Source organism: Elgaria multicarinata, chromosome 2, assembly GCF_023053635.1.
Source record: "Elgaria multicarinata webbii isolate HBS135686 ecotype San Diego chromosome 2, rElgMul1.1.pri, whole genome shotgun sequence".
NCBI lineage: Eukaryota > Metazoa > Chordata > Lepidosauria > Squamata > Anguidae > Elgaria > Elgaria multicarinata.
In genome coordinates this window covers 170,186,771-170,205,828 of record NC_086172.1, presented here as the reverse complement: position 1 = coordinate 170,205,828, position 19,058 = coordinate 170,186,771, and the positions used below count along the sequence as shown (strand labels likewise).

Here is a 19,058-nt window from a genome sequence, read left to right as displayed (position 1 = left end):
TATTACCCACCTTTCCAAGTAATTCATTTGGTCAAGGCACCATACAGTAACAGTACCAGCAAACAGCATATTGAACTTCTGAAGCTCCCCCGTATTGAGTCAGACCACTAGACTGCATTGCCCAGTACTATCCTATCAGGTCTTTTTCCTGCCCTGCTATTTGAGGTTATTTCCCCCCACCTGTCCCTAATTGGACATGCCAAGGAATGAACCTGAAACCTTCTGCATATTAAGTATGTGCTCTACTACAGGCCTATGGCCCGTCTCTGGGCCGTCAACAGCCACCATAAATCCAGTTCACCCGAACCACCATAAAACCTAAAGCAAAGCAAACAGAAAGATGAGGAAATCAATAAAAGCTTTATCCCAGCTTCAACAGTAGCCTAAAAGGGAAAGCCTTCACCTGCCTTCACCTGTTGCTGTGAGGTAACTGATAAGCGCTTCACTTCCTGGGTGCGTGGGTAGGTGTGTGGGTTTGGGGGAGGGGTTTCATGGGAAGTTAATAACTCTTCCTGCAATTAGTTTGCAAGGAAGTCGAACAATGTCTCTCTTAAGTTATGGGACATTTATTGTCAAAACTTTTCCTTTTCATTTTTTTTTAAAGTTGTGCAAAGTCACTCAGGCGAAACTGAAGTTGTTACATTCAACACAGAGCTGCCACCCAAAATGGTAGCTCTGCGTTGCGTCTCCGTGTCGCACCTCCACCGCTCCCGAAAACGTTTAAGAACACTTCACCGTGTTGCAGTGAGATCACTTTATGTGTTTCTGTGCCTGGAGCAGCCAGTGATCTTAAATAGGGTGACCTAGGGGGGATCTACACTACTGCTTTTAAAGCACTTTGAGAACGTTTTAAAAACTGTATATGCAGTGTGTCCTAGGCCCCAACAGTTGTCAAAACTGTTATAAAGCTCTTTAAAGCAGTAGTGTAGATCCCCCCCCCCATATGAAAAGGAGGACAGGGCTCCTGTATCTTTAACAGTTGCATAGAAAAGGGAATTTCAGCAGGAGTCATTTGTATATATGGAGAACCTGGTGAAATTCCCTCTTCATCACAACAGTTAAAGCTGCAGGAGCTATACTAGAGTGACCAGATTTAAAAGAGGGCAGGGCACATGCAGCTTTAACTGTTGTGATGAAGAGGGAATTTCGCCAGGTTCTCCATATATACAAATGACACTTGCTGAAATTCCCTTTTCTGTGCAACTGTTAAAGATACAGGAGCCCTGTCCGCCTTTTCATATGGTCACCCTATAAACAGCGGGTGGGGATGGGAAAGACAGGATGACATCATGTTGCAGATAAGTGCGGAAACAATTAGCAGGGGAAACTCAGTGTGGGGCTACTATTATCAGCAGCACTCTCTTAGTGAACCTATTTTCACATATTGTTCCCCTCCATGGACTATATGTGGGCCATTTCTTCTGCTCATATTTGCAATTGAAAACCCAAGACCACTCCAAACACACCTGGAGCAGGCACATGCCTGAAGTACCCAAACTTGCCAGGGCTGATTGCAAGTAGGTAATGCCAGAGCAGTAGTTCACGCAGACACAGAACAACCATCCTCATTTAGGGTCATATCTAGGGTGACCACAGGAAAAGGAGGACAGGGCTCCTGTATCTTTAACAGTTGCATAGAAAAGGGAATTTCACCAGGTGTCATTTGTATATATGGAGAACCTGCTGATATTCCCTCTTCATCACAATGGTTAAAGGTGCAGGAGCTATACTAGAGTGACCAGATTTAAAAGAGGGCAGGGCACTTGCAGCTTTAACTGTTGTGATGAAGAGGAAATTTCAGCAGGTTCCCCATATATATAAATGACACCTGCTGAAATTCCCTTTTCTATGCAACTGTTAAAGATACAGGATCCTTGTCCTCCTTTTCATATGCAGGTGTCATTTTTATGCATGCAGCACCTGGTGAAATTTCCTCTTCATCACAACTGTTAAAGCTGCAGGAGCCCTTCCTTCTATTATATCTGGTCATTCTAAGCAGGGCTCCTGCAGCTTTAACTGTTGCTGGTCAGCCTAGACATATCCCATTGTGCCTATGTGCTGACAGGACCACCATTCATGCAACTCAGCTTTGGAACGTCTGCAAATATCCTGAAACAAGCAGAAAGACTCTTTTCCCGATCAGGGCAGATCAGTGGATCTCACCGAAAGGATCACGCTGATCGGTCCCAATCCACTCATTTCCAGGATGATTTTTACAAGCACCAAAGCCCCGTTGTGCAACAGAGGCGCAGCAGAGAACCCTTTGCGCTCTCAGGAGAGTTACATTTTTTATTATTAATCTGTTTTGCACAGCATAAACCCATTTGCCCCATCACATTATTTAATAATTACTGGAGTACATAGTTTTCCAGTCCTTGGGTACAGCAGGCCTTGGAGGGAAGAAAAGTGATTCATTTTGGGATACATTTTGTTATCCCAATGTTGCTGTTTTTATAAAAAGGCTCTTTTATAAGGGTTTTAATATTTGTTTTTAAGTTGAAATTTCAGGCAGAACCAAGAGGAGAAGCCAACTCTGTGTGTGTGTGTGTGTGTGTGTGTGTGTGTGTGTAGTATGTGCAGAGTATTTGGAATTAAGGAAATGTCAAGAATTAAATAATCTAAAATGAAAATGTGCTCGTAGCCTTCTGCCTCCCCAGATTGTAGCCTTGTGAAAAAAGCATCTGTTCTCATACTTGGAGATGCGTGTCAAAATATATGGAGATGGGGCGACTTTTAAAAAAAAGAAAACTTTCTTTGCTTTTCCTCTTGACAACTCTATTGAAGTGGACACTGACATGCTTTTAAAAAAGAAGAAGAAAAGAAAAAGAAACTGGGAATTAAATACAAATCCACAGCTGTCAATCCTGGCAAATGTCATTTCCTGCTGGATTAACGAGCTTTTGCTAGGGGGAACAGAGCTGTCTCTTGCTACTCCTTGGATTCAGATTAGAGGACCGGCGTGCTAGACGAAAAGGTGGTTTCTTCAACGTGAATCATAGACTGCAGTAGTGGGCGCACTTATTTGGCATAATCCTCATTCGATTCAGTGGGACTTACTCCTGAGTAAACATACGTAGGATCAGTCTAAAAATTGACCCGAGTCGTCTTATTACCATTCATCGAAAGCACTGTAGCTACATCGACGTTGAAAGAACATGTGATGCCATTTTATTCATGTGTCTGGATCTACTCTCTCCATTACTCGCTTGCAGGTGGGCGAGCTCCGTGTGTGAATTGGCACCCCTTTCCCCACACTGTTTCTGTAATATTTATGTATTCATCCAATTATAAATTGCACCCTCCGCCTACCAGCACCTGGGATGTTGTGCTATAAAAATATGATTAAAACTTCCACACAAACAAGAAACACAGGAGCCCCCCAACACACAAACACACACACACACTCCTCCCCAAAACGACCCCCCATCCAATAACATTTGACAGTGGCACTTAAACCGAAATGTAAGAGCGACCAAATATGATACAATATTAAAAGCCCAGTGGAACAGAACAATCTTTACTGCCCGTTCAAAGCAAAATAAGGGAGGAGCCAATCTCATCCCCCTCAAGGGGGAGTTCCACAGTCAGGGTGCTGCTACCAAAAAGGCCCTGTCTCGAATACCCACTGACCTGGCCTCTTTTGGTGGTGGGTCTTATCAAAGGGCCTCAAAGGATAATGATAAATGATGGGCAGGTTTGTATGGAAGAAGGGGGTCCTTCAGATATCCTAGCTCCAAACCCGCTTAAGGCTTTGTAGGTTGAGACCGGCATCTTCAGAAGTGCCCAGAAACAAACAAAGCTAGTGCAGATGGTGCAAGGCCAGTGCAGTGTGATCTCCAAGGCACACTCAAGCCAACACATGTTGAACTCACCGTAGTTTCTAAACACTTTTCAGGGGCAGCCCCATGTAGAGCGCATTGCAGTAATCTAAACACGGGGTGATTAAGGCATGAATTCCGGTGGCCAGATCTTCCTTCCCCAAGAAAGGCTGCAGCTGGGACACCAAACGAAGCTCAGCAAAGGCACTTCCGGCCACCACTGTCACCTGTCTCTCTAGGAGCAGTGCTGGAGCAACCAGCACTCTGAAGCTACCACATTGCATTGTGAGGTGTTAATAGGCACATGTGGAGGGTACATGGGGATGCGTACGAAAGGTCTGAAAAGAGATTGCGACTGTGTTTGGCTGCATGTAGTTAAAAGTCCTCTGTGCCGCTGAAAACCCCTACGCCATCAGGGTTCCCGATGGCATGGAAGACTACAACCATGTTGAACCAAACATGGCTACCAACTCTTTTCGGACCTTCCAGTTCAACTCAGGGAGGTCGGGGATGGAGTATACAGCGTCAGGGCCTGTGTCACCATGACCCCTGCATGCTTAGACTTCTGAACACCCGAGCAGGGCTTTTGTCTGTGTGTGTCATAAGCCAGCGATTACCAAGTAATCACCAAGTGGTAATCACTGGCATGAAGAAGGAAACAACGGAGCAAAGGGTACTGGGAGATTTTAGAACTGGCCGTGTTACATCCTCTATCCATTTCAGTGCTTGGGATAATGTACATGCTCTTAATCTGGTACATTGTGGGGGTTTTTATGGTTGTGCTAGTGTTCAGATGTGGCAAAAAACTGAAGGAAAAGGCCGCATACATCACAGAGGTCTAGGGTGACCATGTGAAAAGGAGGACAGGGCTCCTGTATCTTTAACAGTTGCATAGAAAAAGGAATTTCAGCAGGTGTCATTTGTATATATGGAGAACCTGGTGAAATTCCCTCTTCATCACAATAGTTAATTTCACCAGGTTCTCCATATATACAAATGTCCTGCTGAAATTCCTTTTTCTATGCAACTGTTAAAGATACAGGAGCCCTGTCCTCCTTTTCATAGAATCATAGAATAGCAGAGTTGGAAGGGGCCTACAAGGCCATCGAGTCCAACCCCCTGCTCAATGCAGGAATCCACCCTAAAGCATCCCTGACAGATGGTTGTCCAGCTGCCTCTTGAAGGCCTCTAGTGTGGGAGAGCCCACAACCTCCCTAGGTCACTGATTCCATTGTCACACTGCTCTAACAGTCAAGAAGTTTTTCCTGATGTCCAGCTGGAATCTGGCTTCCTGTAACTTGATCCCGTTATTCCGTGTCCTGCACTCTGGGAGGATCAAGAAGAGATCCTGGCCCTCCTCTGTGTGACAACCTTTTAAGTATTTGAAGAGTGCTCTCATGTCTCCCCTCAATCTCCTCGTCTCCAGGCTAAACATGCCCAGTTCTTTCAGTCTCTTCATAGGGCTTTGTTTCCAGACCCCTGATCATCCTGGTTTCATAGGGTCACCCTATCTAAAAGGCCCACCTTATGCTGCAGAACTGTCCCGCATGCCAGCAAGCCCTACAAGACAGCCCACACAGATGACAGCTGGAAGAGTGAGTCCAGTAAGCTGGCTAAAGAGCCAAAGCCCCAGCCCCCATCACTTAGGCAGGCCAGCCAAGGCAAAAATATCTCTTGACATGAAGAATGGAGTGATTCTCCACTAGATCTAGCTTGGTGCTGGTATACCAGCAGCATGCTAGTTCTAGTGCAGAATCCTGCATAAGGCAATAGATACTAAGTTAGATACTCACCGAGTACCAATTCCAGCCTTGGTTACATCTGGCTTTGATTACTGCAATGCCCTCTACATGGGGCTGCCCTTGAAGATGATTTGGAAACTGCAATTGGGGCGGAATGTACCAGCTGGAATGCTTTTGGGAACTAGGCATTCAAATCATGTTACTCCTATATAATTTACGTTGGCTGCCTGTTAGTTTCTGGAGCCATTCAAAGCACTGGTTTTGGCCTTTAAAACCCTACATGGTTTGGGACTACATTATTTGAAGCCTGCCCAAGCATTGAGATTGTAGAAGCCTGTAGAAGCCTGCCCAAGCATTGAGATTGGCACCAGAGGCCCTACTCTCTGAGCCACCAGCAAGAGCCATTAAGATGCTAGAGATAGGGCTTCCTCAGTCATGCCCTCATATCTATGGAACTCCCTCCCTAGGGAGGTATGTAGGCCTCATCATCTCATGCTTTTAAACAACCCCAGAAGACACATTTATTCCAGTCTGCATTTGGTGCTTAAAAATCATTAGCTACTGCTGCAGTGTGTGTGTGTTTGTTTAATTGTGATTTATATGTTGATGTTTTTGTAATATTGCATTATTGTAAGGATTAGTATTGTGTGCCCTGAAAAGTGGGATAAGAAATACATACAAGGTCTCATCTTGAGTGCTGCATACAGTTCTGGGCACCACACTTCAAGAAAGATGCAGACAAGCTGGAGGGGGTCCAGAGGAGGGCAACGAGGATGATCAGGGCTCTAGAAACAAAGCCCTATGAGGAGAGACTGAAAGAACTGGGCATGTTGAGCCTGGAGAAGAGAAGACTGAGGGGAGACATGACAGCACTCTTCAAGGACTTGAAAGGGCCAGGATCTCTTCTTGATCATCCCAGAGTGCAGGACATGGAATAACGGGCTCAAGTTAAAAGAAGCCAGATTCCAGCTGGACATCAGGAAAAACTTCCTGACAGTTAGAGCAGTACGACAATGGAATCAGTTACCTAGGGAGGTTGTGGGCTCTCCCACACCAGAGGCATTTAAGATGCAGCTGGACAGCCATCTGTCAGGGATGCTTTAAGGTGGATTCCTGCATTGAGCAGGGGGTTGGACTCGATGGCCTTATAGGCCCCTTCCAACTCTATGATTCTTTGATTCTATACTGTCTTCACCAGGTTTCTTCAGCCCCGTAGGAACTTCTAATTGGAAAGGTCAAGGCTTGATCTTAGATGCCTCTTCATACACATGCTGTACATTTCCCCCCTTTTTAGCAGTAGGACCACACTCACAATTTGCCATACAGACCTCCTAGCTCAGCTGGGTGCCAGCAGATCACCACTGCTGTTTCAGTCTAGGCTAGGCTGAAGCTTCTGTAGGCTGCTCAGGCATTATTGCATAGCCAAGAAATAGTGACCATTCAGGGGACACAGGGTTGCTCCCTTCGACAGCGCATCTGGGAATCATCCCAGTTCCTACACACAGAGAAACACATGCGTACACATGCACACACCAAGGATTGCCATATAAGGGTGTGGAGTTAGGAAGCCGAGGATACAGAACGCCTGCAGATGGGACAAACGGAAGAGCAGGAGGCCCCTGCGGAGATTAGGAAGAGAAGGATTGAGCCACAAAACTTGAGATTACACCAGAACAGAACACTGCTCTCTCTCTGTGTACCAGGTGGGAAGGGTTCTGCCTCCCCATGGTCAATGACCTCGAGTTAAGAGAAGTAAACTCCAGTGGCTGCATTGTGTAAGTCGTGCCATGCTTTGGCAGCAGAGAAATAGTATAGAAATGCTAACTAAATAAATTAGAACATAAAAAGAGTCATAGAATCATAGAATAGCAGAGTTGGAAGGGGCCTACAAGGCCATCGAGTCCAACCCCCTGCTCAATGCAGGAATCCACCCTAATGCTGGACCAGACCATCTCGTCCAGCATTCTGTTCTCACAGTGGCCAACCAGCTTCCCATGGAAACCCACAAGCAGGACATGGTGCAACAGCAACCTCCTACCCATGTTCCCCAGCAACTGGTGTACATAGACAGACTGCCTCTGATTCTGGAGGGAGCATATAGCCAACATAAGTAGTTGCCATTGATATCCTTGTCCTCCATGAAATACACCGAAGTTGGTGAACATCTCTGCATCTTAGCGAACTCTATAGTTTAACTATGCCAGTATTGAGGCATGTTCTTGATGCCCAGGTGAATTTTTCTAGCTGCCCAGAAATTGCTGCATCCGACCAGAGCTTCAGCACCTCAGGAGCACTTGAGGGGGCGGTCCCCCCCTACCCAAATTGTTCATACAGTTCAGAATTGCATTGAGTGTTACGATGGGTCCTCACTCCTTTTGTTTTTAATTATACAAGTGGGTTTGCTTTGAGGCTTAGAATAGTAAAATACAGTGCACTGAGTCTGATCATACCTGTTAGAGTTAATGGGCATGTTCAGAAGACACCTTAAACCATGGCTTTAGCCATGGTGGTTAAGCCAGAAAGCCAGGCCCCGTTCAGAAGACACCTTAAACCATGTCTTTAATCATGGTGAATAAAGCAAAAAGCCTTACTCGCTGTGGTTAAACTGGTGGTTTAAGGTGTTTTCTGAACACGGCCTGGCTTTCTGGCTTAAACCAGCCATGGTTTAAGGTGTCTTCTGCACGCGGCCTGGCTTTCTGGCTTAAACCAGCCATGGTTTAAGGTGTCTTCTGCACACGGCCTGGCTTTCTGGCTTAAACCAGCCATGGTTTAAGGTGTCTTCTGCACACGGCCTGGCTTTCTGGCTTAAACCAGCCATGGTTTAAGGTGTCTTCTGCACACGACCTGGCTTTCTGGCTTAAACCAGCCATGGTTTAAGGTGTCTTCTGCACACGGCCTGGCTTTCTGGCTTAAACCAGCCATGGTTTAAGGTGTCTTCTGAACGGGGCCAAAATTATGTAATTCTGCACTCTCTGCCTGCCGTTAGTTGGGTTAAAACAACCCATAAATGTTGCAGTCCAAAACATCTGGAGGGCACCAGGTTAGAGAATAGGGTGACCATATGAAAAGGAGGACAGGGCTCCTGTACCTTTAACAGTTGTATTGAAAAGGATTTTTCAGCAGGTGTCATTTGTATATATGGGGAAATTTCCTCTTCATCACAACAGTTAAAGTTGCAGGTGCCCTGCCCTCTTTTAAATCTGGTTACTCTAGTATAGCTCCTGCACCTTTAACTGTTGTGATGAAAACGAAATTTCATCAGGTTCTCCATATATACAAATAACCCCTGCTGAAATTCCCTTTTCAACAACTGTTAAAGATACAGGAGCCCTGTCCTCCTTTTCATATGGTCACCCTATTAGAGAAGGCTGCTCTGTGTTGACATGTATGCATAACTACCATTTTGACCTCACTGCATCGTAGCTAATGGCTATAGTACAATGAAAAGCTTTATCATTAGGGTGATCACCTGCCAGTACACCTGTCTGCAGATAGCATAATATAATAATAATTTTGTGTCAATTGCTTCTATTCTATGAATGTGTGTGTGTGTGTTTTCCTGCACCTGCCACTTATAACCTCAGAACTGTGCAAAGGTCCAAAGGAATTATCTTGGGAAATTACCTTAATTGCTCATCAGCTTGGCCATTATGTGTGTGCATGGATTTGGAATGCAGTACAAAGAAAGCCGTGATTTTTGGATTTGCTTATGAGCGCGGTATAATACGTTCTCCATATACCAGATTGTCCATTTGCCTAAATTACGTTTTCTAAAAGAATAAATTTTATAATTTCACCTAAGATTCACCCTGTCAAAGTGTGGGACAATGGATGAGTATCCATTTTTAAACATGAGTGCAGAAAACATATACTAGATTTGTAGGTAAATTATCCAACGACTATAATGTAACATGGTCATCAGAGAGCTCTATTGCGTATATGCTATTTTCATCATATTGACTTAGAACGGTGACAGGCGAATTCGCATTTTGAATCAGAACTCTCAAGGCTACACAATATAAGAACATCAACCTAAGAAGAGGCCTCCTGGATCAGAACAAAGGCCCAACTAGCCCAGCGTGATGTTTCCCACAGTAGCCAAACAGATGCTTCTGGGAGGCCCACAAGCAGGTCTTGAACCCAAGAGCCCTGCCCCGCCTTTGCTCACAAACATAGGTCATTCCGCCCCATAATACTGCCTTTGAATCTTTGATAGGGTCATCATGATGAATAATCTTTAATGGACCTGTTTTGTTCCATGCATAGGTCTGTTCCCCTTTCCAAGTCATCTAAGCTAGTGTCCATTTTACCATCTTGTGGCAGGGAGTTCCATTTGTTTATTTATGCCTGGTGTGAAGAAGTCCTTCCTTTTGTGAGTTCTGAATCTTCTGGCAATTAATGTTGTCGGGTGACTCTGAGTTTGGGGCTAGATCTTCACTTCAAATTCATAGAAGTGCACTGATAACTGTTGGAGCACATTACCCAGGCCATATACCACTTTCGTAATGGTATTTCCTGCTTTTTATTCCACATTATCCAAACTACTGTAACAAATGTCATTGTGTGTGCTATGAGGTGTAAATGCGCAAGAGGGACATAGCATCACCATGATTGAATCGTAATGATTTGACAAAAGGTGTAGATCTGTGACAGCGGGGTGGGGGTGGAAATCCATTCTCTTTCCACCCGCTCCACATATCATGCATAATTGTAGACAATTCGAGCACCTCCCCCATTAGCCACCTTTTCTTCCTAAACAATGTAACCTTTCCTCTTAGAGAAGAAGTTCCAGAACCAAGAAGAAGCAGAGGGGCGCCACCACTAGAAATGGCAACCTTCCACAAGATGTAGTGATGGCCACCAATTTGGATGGCTTTAAAAAGGGATTGGATAAAATTCTGGAGGGGACGGCTATTAATGGCTACTAGCCCTGATGGCTATGTGCTACCTCCAGTATCCGAGGCAGTAAGCCTGTGTGTACCAGTTGCTGGGGAACATGGGTGGGAGGGTTGGTCTCTTGTCGACAGCTGGTTGGCCACTGTGTGAACAGAGTGCTGGACTAGAAGGACCCTTGGTCTGATCCAGCATGGCATTTATTTTGTTCTAATTCAGGCTTCCCCACCTTGGTGTCCTCCAGATCTTTTGACTGTGACTCCTAGCATTCCTGACCATTAGCCATGCTGGCTGGAGCTGATGGGAGTAGAAGTCCAAAACATCTAGAGGGCACCGAGTTGGGAAAAGCTGATCTAGTTCCTCCCACTTTGCTCATTGTGTGATATAACTTACCTAGCGACCAGAGCAGCAGGAAAAGTTTAAACTCAATTAATGTGTAGCACAGGAATTGCACATGGGGCTGCCAATTTCATCAGCAGTCCATGCTTCTTCTCAAGTGTGGTTCAGTTGAGGAGCATTCCTTGTTTTGACAGGTGTTCATATCAGTCGTCGTCGTCCCCCCAGTTAAATATATATTAATTTTTTTTCTTTCGTTTTCACCCTTAAAGATCTGGAGTTGGTGTGACGGGATCAAAGCAGACATTATTTTACACCGAGGTAACCGATGAGATGAAAGTGAGCGAAGGAGGTGGCCGGCCGGAAGAAGGCGAGCTGATTGAGGTGGTGGAAATACCTCTGCAGGATTCCATCAATTTTGCATTTGATGAGACTGTCACTAAGACAACAGGCATCATTGCGAGCTTCATGTGGTTCCAGACCAACATGGCCCCCAAGCTGCTGGGAAAATAAGAACGGGCATTGAGATGTACTGGAAAAGTGAGGATAGGAAATAAAAAGAGAGAGTGACAGATATCTATCCATCATCTATCTATCTATCTATCTATCTATCTATCTATCTATCTATCTATATCAGCCTTCCTCAACCTGGGGCGCTCCAGATGTGTTGGACTGCATCTCCCAGAATGCCCCAGCCTGGGCATTCTGGGAGTTGTAGTCCAACACATCTGGAGCGCCCCAGGTTGAGGAAGGCTGATCTATATGAAATCTTTCAGGGTTTGTATAGTTCAGGAACCTACTTTAGGAGATATTCACGAAGACAAGAATGGAAATGAAGAACCTGAATCTTTTGAAGTTTTTTTGCCCCTACAACAGGAATTAAGTTTTTGCCACCATTTGTGGCCAGTGGCCTGATCTCACTCCCACACCCACCCATATCACCACCACCACCACCACCACCATTGGTAGTGAGTTCCGACAGCCCTTATTTTATTCTTGATTGATTGAACACAACACTGGACAGCACGGGAGCTACCAAAGCCGGGAACGCAGAATGAGGTTACTTGGACGTGGTGACAACCTAGTAAGTAAGCCCAATCCTAACAGCTTTCCCTAAAAGTTCTTTTTTTTATCCCAAATATGGAGAATTTTGGTAATTTTTTATCAAAACTGAACTGAAACAAAATTCTCACTCATTCCTAGGAGACAGCAATTGAAGAGAGAGACACTGTGGTGGATTCCTGCATTGAGCAGGGGGTTGGACTCGAAGGCCTTGTAGGCCCCTTCCAACTCTGCTATTCTATGATTCTATGATTCTATTCACCCATATTCCCTTCCCAACCACCACCACCACCAAGAGGTTTACTCCTACAGTGTGCAAAAGTAAGACCAAGGGTGTGATCCTATGCATGTTTAGACAGAAAAAAGTCCTTCATTTCCCAGCATGCCTCAGCCAGTTGTAGGCCTTTCCCCCCCTGTCTAAACTTGCATAGGATTGCGCCCTTCCTGACTTTCAGATGACCTCCATAAACTGATGATATGGCCTTAGGTTTTGATTGGTAGGAGGCCAACCCAAAGCAGCGACTCCTACAGAGATGCCCACAGATGTGTCCTGGATCCATCTTCTCTTCTTTTTCTACCTGAAAGAATGGAATCAGATTTTCCACCTATGTCAATTTTCCCACTGCAACTCCCTGTCACTGGACTCTTCTCCCATGATTACATTCCAGTGTTTCCTTCAGACACATCTCTTCATCCTGCTCATCTGTTTCTCACTGGCCCCCTTCCCTCCTAATGTATCTTATATTTAAATTGAGGCTGAAAGCCCACTGGAAGAGCCTGTGTTGTTTTTCTCCCCCCCACCCCCCACTCTCGGTCCTGCAGCTAGCAGTATTGGTTGCTTCATTCTTAGTTATAAACCAAAGCAAAAATAAATAACTGCAATTTCCAGATGTCCCTTGTACAGCTCTTTCCCTGTTCCAACAATCAGCAGAAACAAAATAAATTCCGCGGAGTAAGCACGGATGATCTAATTTGCTTAATTTACACAGGTCACAGAATTCAATGTTTCCTCGTGTAGAATTTGGTTGGCCTTGACTTGGAAATTTCCTTTTCCTGTTTGGACACATAGCATACACATAGCCTTGTCCCTGAAGATAATGGGCAGGATCCAACGCTGCCTTGACCCTGAAGTATCCAACACTGCCTGTCCGCCTGTAGGGTCCACCACTGCTTCCATTCCACAAGCACCAAAACCCACCAGTCCCGTTGGGCCAGTGGCACCCACCGCTTGCATAATGAAGATGTAGCACTTCCTGGAAACGCTCATTTCTGGAACGGCAGATTGACGGGACTCCTTTATGGGAACTCTGCTGGGATTCCCCATTTCAGAAACAGGCATTTCCAAAAACACTAAGGGCCTTGCTAGACCTACCTTTAAATCTGGCCTTCAGGCGCGGGGAGCCCATGCTACAATTAGCACAGGCCGTCGCGCCTATCCAGATGTCAGACGCGACGGGGAAAGGAAAGCCCCATCGCGTCCTGCATTTTTAAAAAAGAGTTAAAGGGGCCATGTGCGCAGGAGCGCACCAACGAAGAGGTAAGTGGCTTTTTTAAAAAATAAAGGGTTCCCCGCTCCCCCTGCCCCCGATTTCTCCCCCAATGTCTGATGCCCCCCACTTGCCCCCCGCTTGCCCGCTTGCTCACCCGCTGGCTCGACACCCCCGCTTGCCCGTTCGCTCGACCCCCTAGCTTGCCCACCCCTCGCTCTCACCCCCCTCGCTCGCCCGCTCGCTCGACCCCCTGCTCCCTCGCTCACCCATCCGCTCGCTGCCCCCACTCGCCATGTCCAATGCCCCCTCCACCACCACCCTGGCCACGATCTCCCCACCCTGACTCCGCTCTTCCCCTCATCTTTCCTGCCGGGTCCGCTCTTTCCCCCCTGGCCCCCATCACTCCCCCACCCCGTGATTCCCTCGCCCCCGGCCTGATGGGCACAGCGCTCCTATGGCTGTGCCCAGTGATCTGTGCTCTGTGCCCAGAGCGCTGTGCCCAGTGTGCGGCTTCTCCCAGCTACTCGCGAGTAAGCGAGCAACCGGGAAAAGCCACGGAACCAGCTAGACTTTCCACAAAAAACAGGCCAGAAGTGGATCCGGTTATCCTGGGTCAAGGGAGGGTTTAGCCCGGCCTGACCCCGGGATCCCCTGTGCGTCATCTCAATGCACAGCAGGGAGCCCGGGCCTCACACCGGGCTAAACCCTCGTCTAGGAAGGCCCTAAATCTCCGATCTGTGATGCTTTCAAGAACTGGCTGCTGACGTATGAACCTGCTGAGATGTTGCCATCCTCTGGGTGTCTCCGCCTTTGGAGCTTAGGTGGGTGGCTATTGGAGACAGACCCTTTTCTGTTCTCTTGCCACCAATCTTGTAAAGGTTTCGGGGCCATTTGAAAATGGTTGTTTTACTGCTGCTTTTTAGTTGTATTGTGGCTCTTTGGATCTTACCTTGGCTTTATGCTGCATCCTGCTGTATATCAATTCGTTTTGTACCTAGATTTGATGTTCTAATCATTTCTGGGTCGTTGTTTTCTCTTAATTTGTAAGTCACTTTGAGAATGTGATTGACTTGAAAGGCGCAGGATATAAGCTCTGTAAATCAAAAGAATAAAGATCGCTAGAATAGCTTTCTGTATTGATGACAAATCAAACCTTGTTCCGTGTTCTCATTTCCGAATGAAGCCACTGACTGCAGTTGCCACGCTGGTTAGATAAATGTATACTTCAGCTTTAGAAATGCAACCTTTAATAATGTGCCACCTTCCAAAGCAACGGAAACCCCAAATGCTCTGGAAGGAAAGCTCCCACCCCCACCCCACCCCCATATTTTAAATGTGTTGTTCACTCACTGGGTTAGCATTAATTGCCATGGCAATGGTATCTGTGTCAGTGGGGCGATTGAAAATGCATGTTCAGAAGCAACTAATCTCAAGAACAGCACGATACGAAAGACACAAGCGCTCTGTAGCGATGCTGCCAACCGAGGCCGTGCAGTCCGGATGATATTCCGTGGCTGGCAATGCTGCTGGAATGGCGTTACATGGAGCCGAACCCAAAGCTCACAGCTGTGTGCTGGATCAAAGCTGTGTCTCCAAACCGATAAACGATACCTTCTGCGTCAGCAAAGCCTTGTGCAAATAGGTTCTTCTCCACCACCCTTCCCCAACCGGGTGCATCTGTGGGGGCATCAGCCTGGGAAAGCTGTTCTGCATATCCATTTCTGCTATTGACACCCTGGTCCCTGCAGTGCAAACAGCATTCTATTATATAGCCTGATTCTCTCGTGCAAGCCCTGAGTCATTACTGACTCTTGGAGGGACACCAGTTTTCGCTGACGTTTTCTTGGCAGGCCTTATAGCGGGGTGGTTTGCCGTTGCCTTCCCCGGCCGTTATTACCTTTCCCCCAGCTAACTGGGTACTCATTTTACCGACCTCGGGAGGATGGAAGGCTGAGTCAACCCGAGCCGGCTGCCTGAAACCCGCTTCCGCTGGGATCGAACTCAGGCCGTGGGGAGAGTTTCAGCTGCAGAAACTGCTGCTTTACTGCTCTGCGCCACACGAGGCTATAGCCTGATTAAGCCCACGTTATCCTAGATTGCTGGTTTTCTGTCACGGGCGGCAGGCTGGAGGCAAGTGGGTGGGGAAGCAGGCAAATCAAGGACTCAGGTAGTCACAGCTTAGCCTGTACGAATCGACAAGCTGCTTGGGCCGGCAGGCCAGAGTTAGCAGGTCTAAAAGGCTCCTGAATCTGCTTAATCCCTGCTGGGCTGAATGCTGCAGTACACCGTCTATCCTGACATAGTGGTGGCAATGTAGTGACACAGGCTTAAAGCTAACACAGTGGTGCAGGGAGTCGCAGCTCATAGAATCAGAATAATAGAGTTGGAAGGGGCCTATAAGGCCATCGAGTCCACAGTTCCCAATGTCGCTCAGCCACAGTTCCCAATGTGCTTCAGAAAATATTCTGTTTCTTATCAAGAGAAGTTTATCTGTTAAAACAAATCAATATGCGTGTTTAGGCCACAGCCCAGTAACATTGCCCTGAAATCTTTTACGTTCAGATAAACTCAGGTGTATCCCCATTGCATGATAGTTAAGCGGCTGCAGTAGGGTGACCGTATGAGAAGGAGGACAGAGCTCCTCTATCTTTAACAGTTGCGTAGAAAAGGGAATTTCAGCAGGTGTCATTTGTTTGCATGCAGCACCTGGTGAAATTTCCTCTTCATCACAACAGTTAAAGCTGCAGGAGCCTTGCTCTCTTTTGTATCTGGTCAAGGGGGCAAGGCTCCTGCAGCTTTAACTGTTGCGATGAAGAGGGAATTTCACCAGGTGCTGCATGCATTCAAATGACACCTGCTGAAATTCCCTTTTCTACACAACTGTTAAAGATACAGGAGTCCTGTCCTCCTTTTCGTATGGTCACCCTAGGCTGCAGTGTAAAATGAAAATAAGAAAACAATGTCAAGGTCCAGCTCTCGATTCTGCTCTTGTACTGCTACTCAGCATATGAGACACTAGGAAGAGTGGGATCACATTTTAATGTAAAGGACGGAAAACATCTATGCATCAAGCCTGCATCCTGGACAGGACCAGTGTATAGATTTGCTCCTCTTTGAGAGTGTGGGGGAGGAGAATTGCTTCTAACTATTTCTCTCCCCCCACCATTATTATTTTTTGGAACACTGATGTTATGACCCATGAATGCTCTTGCGAAGGGTCTCTGTACTTATTCTGCATCCGTTGTAGCTTTTAATTGAATTTTCACAGTCTGTGCTTTTTGCATTCCATGGTCATTTCACTCCACTGTTTACCATTTGTTTCTCTATATCCTGCCAACACTCCATGGGTCTAATAAAGTGGACTTTAGTCCATAAAAGCTCGTGTCATGATAAATATGTTAGCCTTTACAATTTTGCTTTTACAGCCACCCCTCTGAAAGATGTGTTTTCATGACTAGTAATGGGCAAATATATCCCGAGTAAATTCGTTATTTACTTGGATAGTAACAAATTCATCCATGTGAGCTCAGACAAGAGTTCTCCTTCAATACAAACTCTTGTTCCATGCATATGAGTTTTTGCACGTGCGCATATTTTGAGAGCTGTCGTTTACAATCATGTCGTGCGACATGACATCATCAATCACCACATTAGGTCCCCTTTCTAAATGTTTTTTTTCCCACCCAGCCTGTTTGCATGCTGTTGTCATGTGATGTGGGGGTGTAGGTAAAATCATAGAATCATAGAAAAGTAGAGTTGGAAGCGGCCTTTAAAGCCATTTATCCCTATTAAATTTCATTCTGTGGTAGGAAAAAGAAAGGAAAGGAACCTCTCGTGCAAGCACTGAGTCATTACTGACTCTTGGAGGGATGCCAGTTTTCGTTGACGTTTTCTTGGCAGGTCTTATAGCGGGGTGGTTTGCCGTTGCCTTCCCCGGCCGTTATTACCTTTCCCTCAGCTGAGTACTCATTTTACTGACCTTGGGAGGATGGAAGGCTGAGTCGACCTGAGACAGCTCCCTGAAACCAGCTTCCAATGGGATCGAACTCAGGCTGTGGGGAGAGTTTCAGCTGCAGAAACTGCTGCTTTACTGCTCTGCGCCACAGACAATGGAAAATTGGGGGAGGAGGATCTGTGTACTACTTTACTGCACATGCTCCAAATCTCGCAATCAATCCCAAACTTGATAGCAAGTACGTGATACATCAGTCCAGGCTTCCTACAAAGTTGAGCATCATGAACAGAGGAGTTTCGACCAATGAGCTGACTAGTTATGAAATTCAGTGGCATCACTACTTGTGACACCCTGCTCTTCCCACAACCATTCCTGCCTTGAGCAGGGGGTTGGACTTGATGGCCTAATAGGCCCCTTCCAACTCTACTGTTCTATATGATTCTATGATTATTGCCTGGTGTACACAACTACTGATGGCTTCTGTGACAATTTAAATACAAAGGGTTTTTTAGGTTACAGATGTTGTAGAAAAACAATTGCTCCACCGTCATGCTAAATTTCCACCCATTCAAGAGGAACCTCACCAGCTACAGTATGTACATTAAAAGGTCAGGCATTCCGCAACATGGTCCTTCACTGTTCCTTGCGCCTGCATTTGCGTTCCGAAACCATGTTCCCTCTATTGATCTTCTAGATCAGCTTTCCCTAACTGAGTGCCCTCCAGCTGTTTTGGAGTATAAGTCTCATCTGTCCAAGCCAACATTGCCAATAGTAAAGTGTGATGGAAGTTGTAGTCCAGAACATCTGGAAGGCACCCCGGTTGGGGAAGCCTATTCTAGACACGGGAGAGAGGGTTGCAATGAAAGCTGAAGAATGACTGCTCTAGCAGCGTGAGAGTTAAAAGAGCATATAAAACCAATACAATATTAAAATAACAATTGCAACATCAGTTCTTAGGTTTAAAATTCATCTCAGTAGACCTGTCGGAAGAGACTAGTCTTTATGGCTGTCTTAGGCCATAGCTAGTCCTAAAGTTTATCCCTGGATCGTCCAGGGGTCAAACCTTTTCATCTAGGTGACACACAGGAGATCCAGTGCTCAGGCAGGAGCGAACCCTGGATGATCCCAGGATAAACCTTAGGTCTAGCTGTGGCCTTAAACTCAAGAGAGAGTATTAAGCTGACGAATCTCCTCCGGCAGGCCATTCCACAGTCTGGGGGTGTCAGACGAAAAGGTCCTCTGGGTAATGGTTGTCAGCCTAGTTGTGGCTGACTGGTGTAAACCCTTCCCAGAGGACCTGAGTATGTGGGGCAGATTGTACGGGAGAAGGCGATCCCACAGGTAACCTGGACCCAAACTATGTAGGGCTTTAAAGGTAATGACCAACACTTTATACTTCGCCCGGAAACTAATTGGCAGCCAGTGAAGTGATTTTAGAATTGGTGTAATATGGTCTCTCCTAGGTGTACCGGTGACCAACCTGGCTGCCATATTTTGAACTAGTTGAAGTTTCCGGACTAGGTACAAAAGTAGCCCCATGTACAGCACATTGCAGAAATCGAGCCTCGAAGTTATCAGTGTGTGCACTACCGTTTTTAGATCTTCTAACTCTAGGAAGGGGCGCAGCTGGTATATCAGCCAATGTATCTGGTGTATTTTTACTGTCAAGGACAAGGAAAGGTGCTTATGGGATTTTCTCCCTCAGGCACAAAAATAACTTGTCTGTTTTGGGTACTATATACCTTGATTTGGGAGTGAGGAC

At 46.2% G+C, this 19,058-nt stretch overlaps 1 protein-coding gene across 1 annotated transcript in view; it reads left to right on the top strand.

Moving 5' to 3' along the window:
- Window positions 1–11,369, top strand: part of NUDT14 (nudix hydrolase 14) — a 70,477-nt gene extending 59,108 nt beyond the window's left edge. Inside the window, exon 5 of the mRNA XM_063147663.1 lies at window positions 11,062–11,369. Coding sequence (XP_063003733.1) covers window positions 11,062–11,302 — 241 coding nt within the window. The 3' untranslated portion in view covers window positions 11,303–11,369. The remainder of the gene's footprint in view (window positions 1–11,061) is intronic.
- The last annotated feature ends 7,689 nt before the right edge of the window (window positions 11,370–19,058 follow it).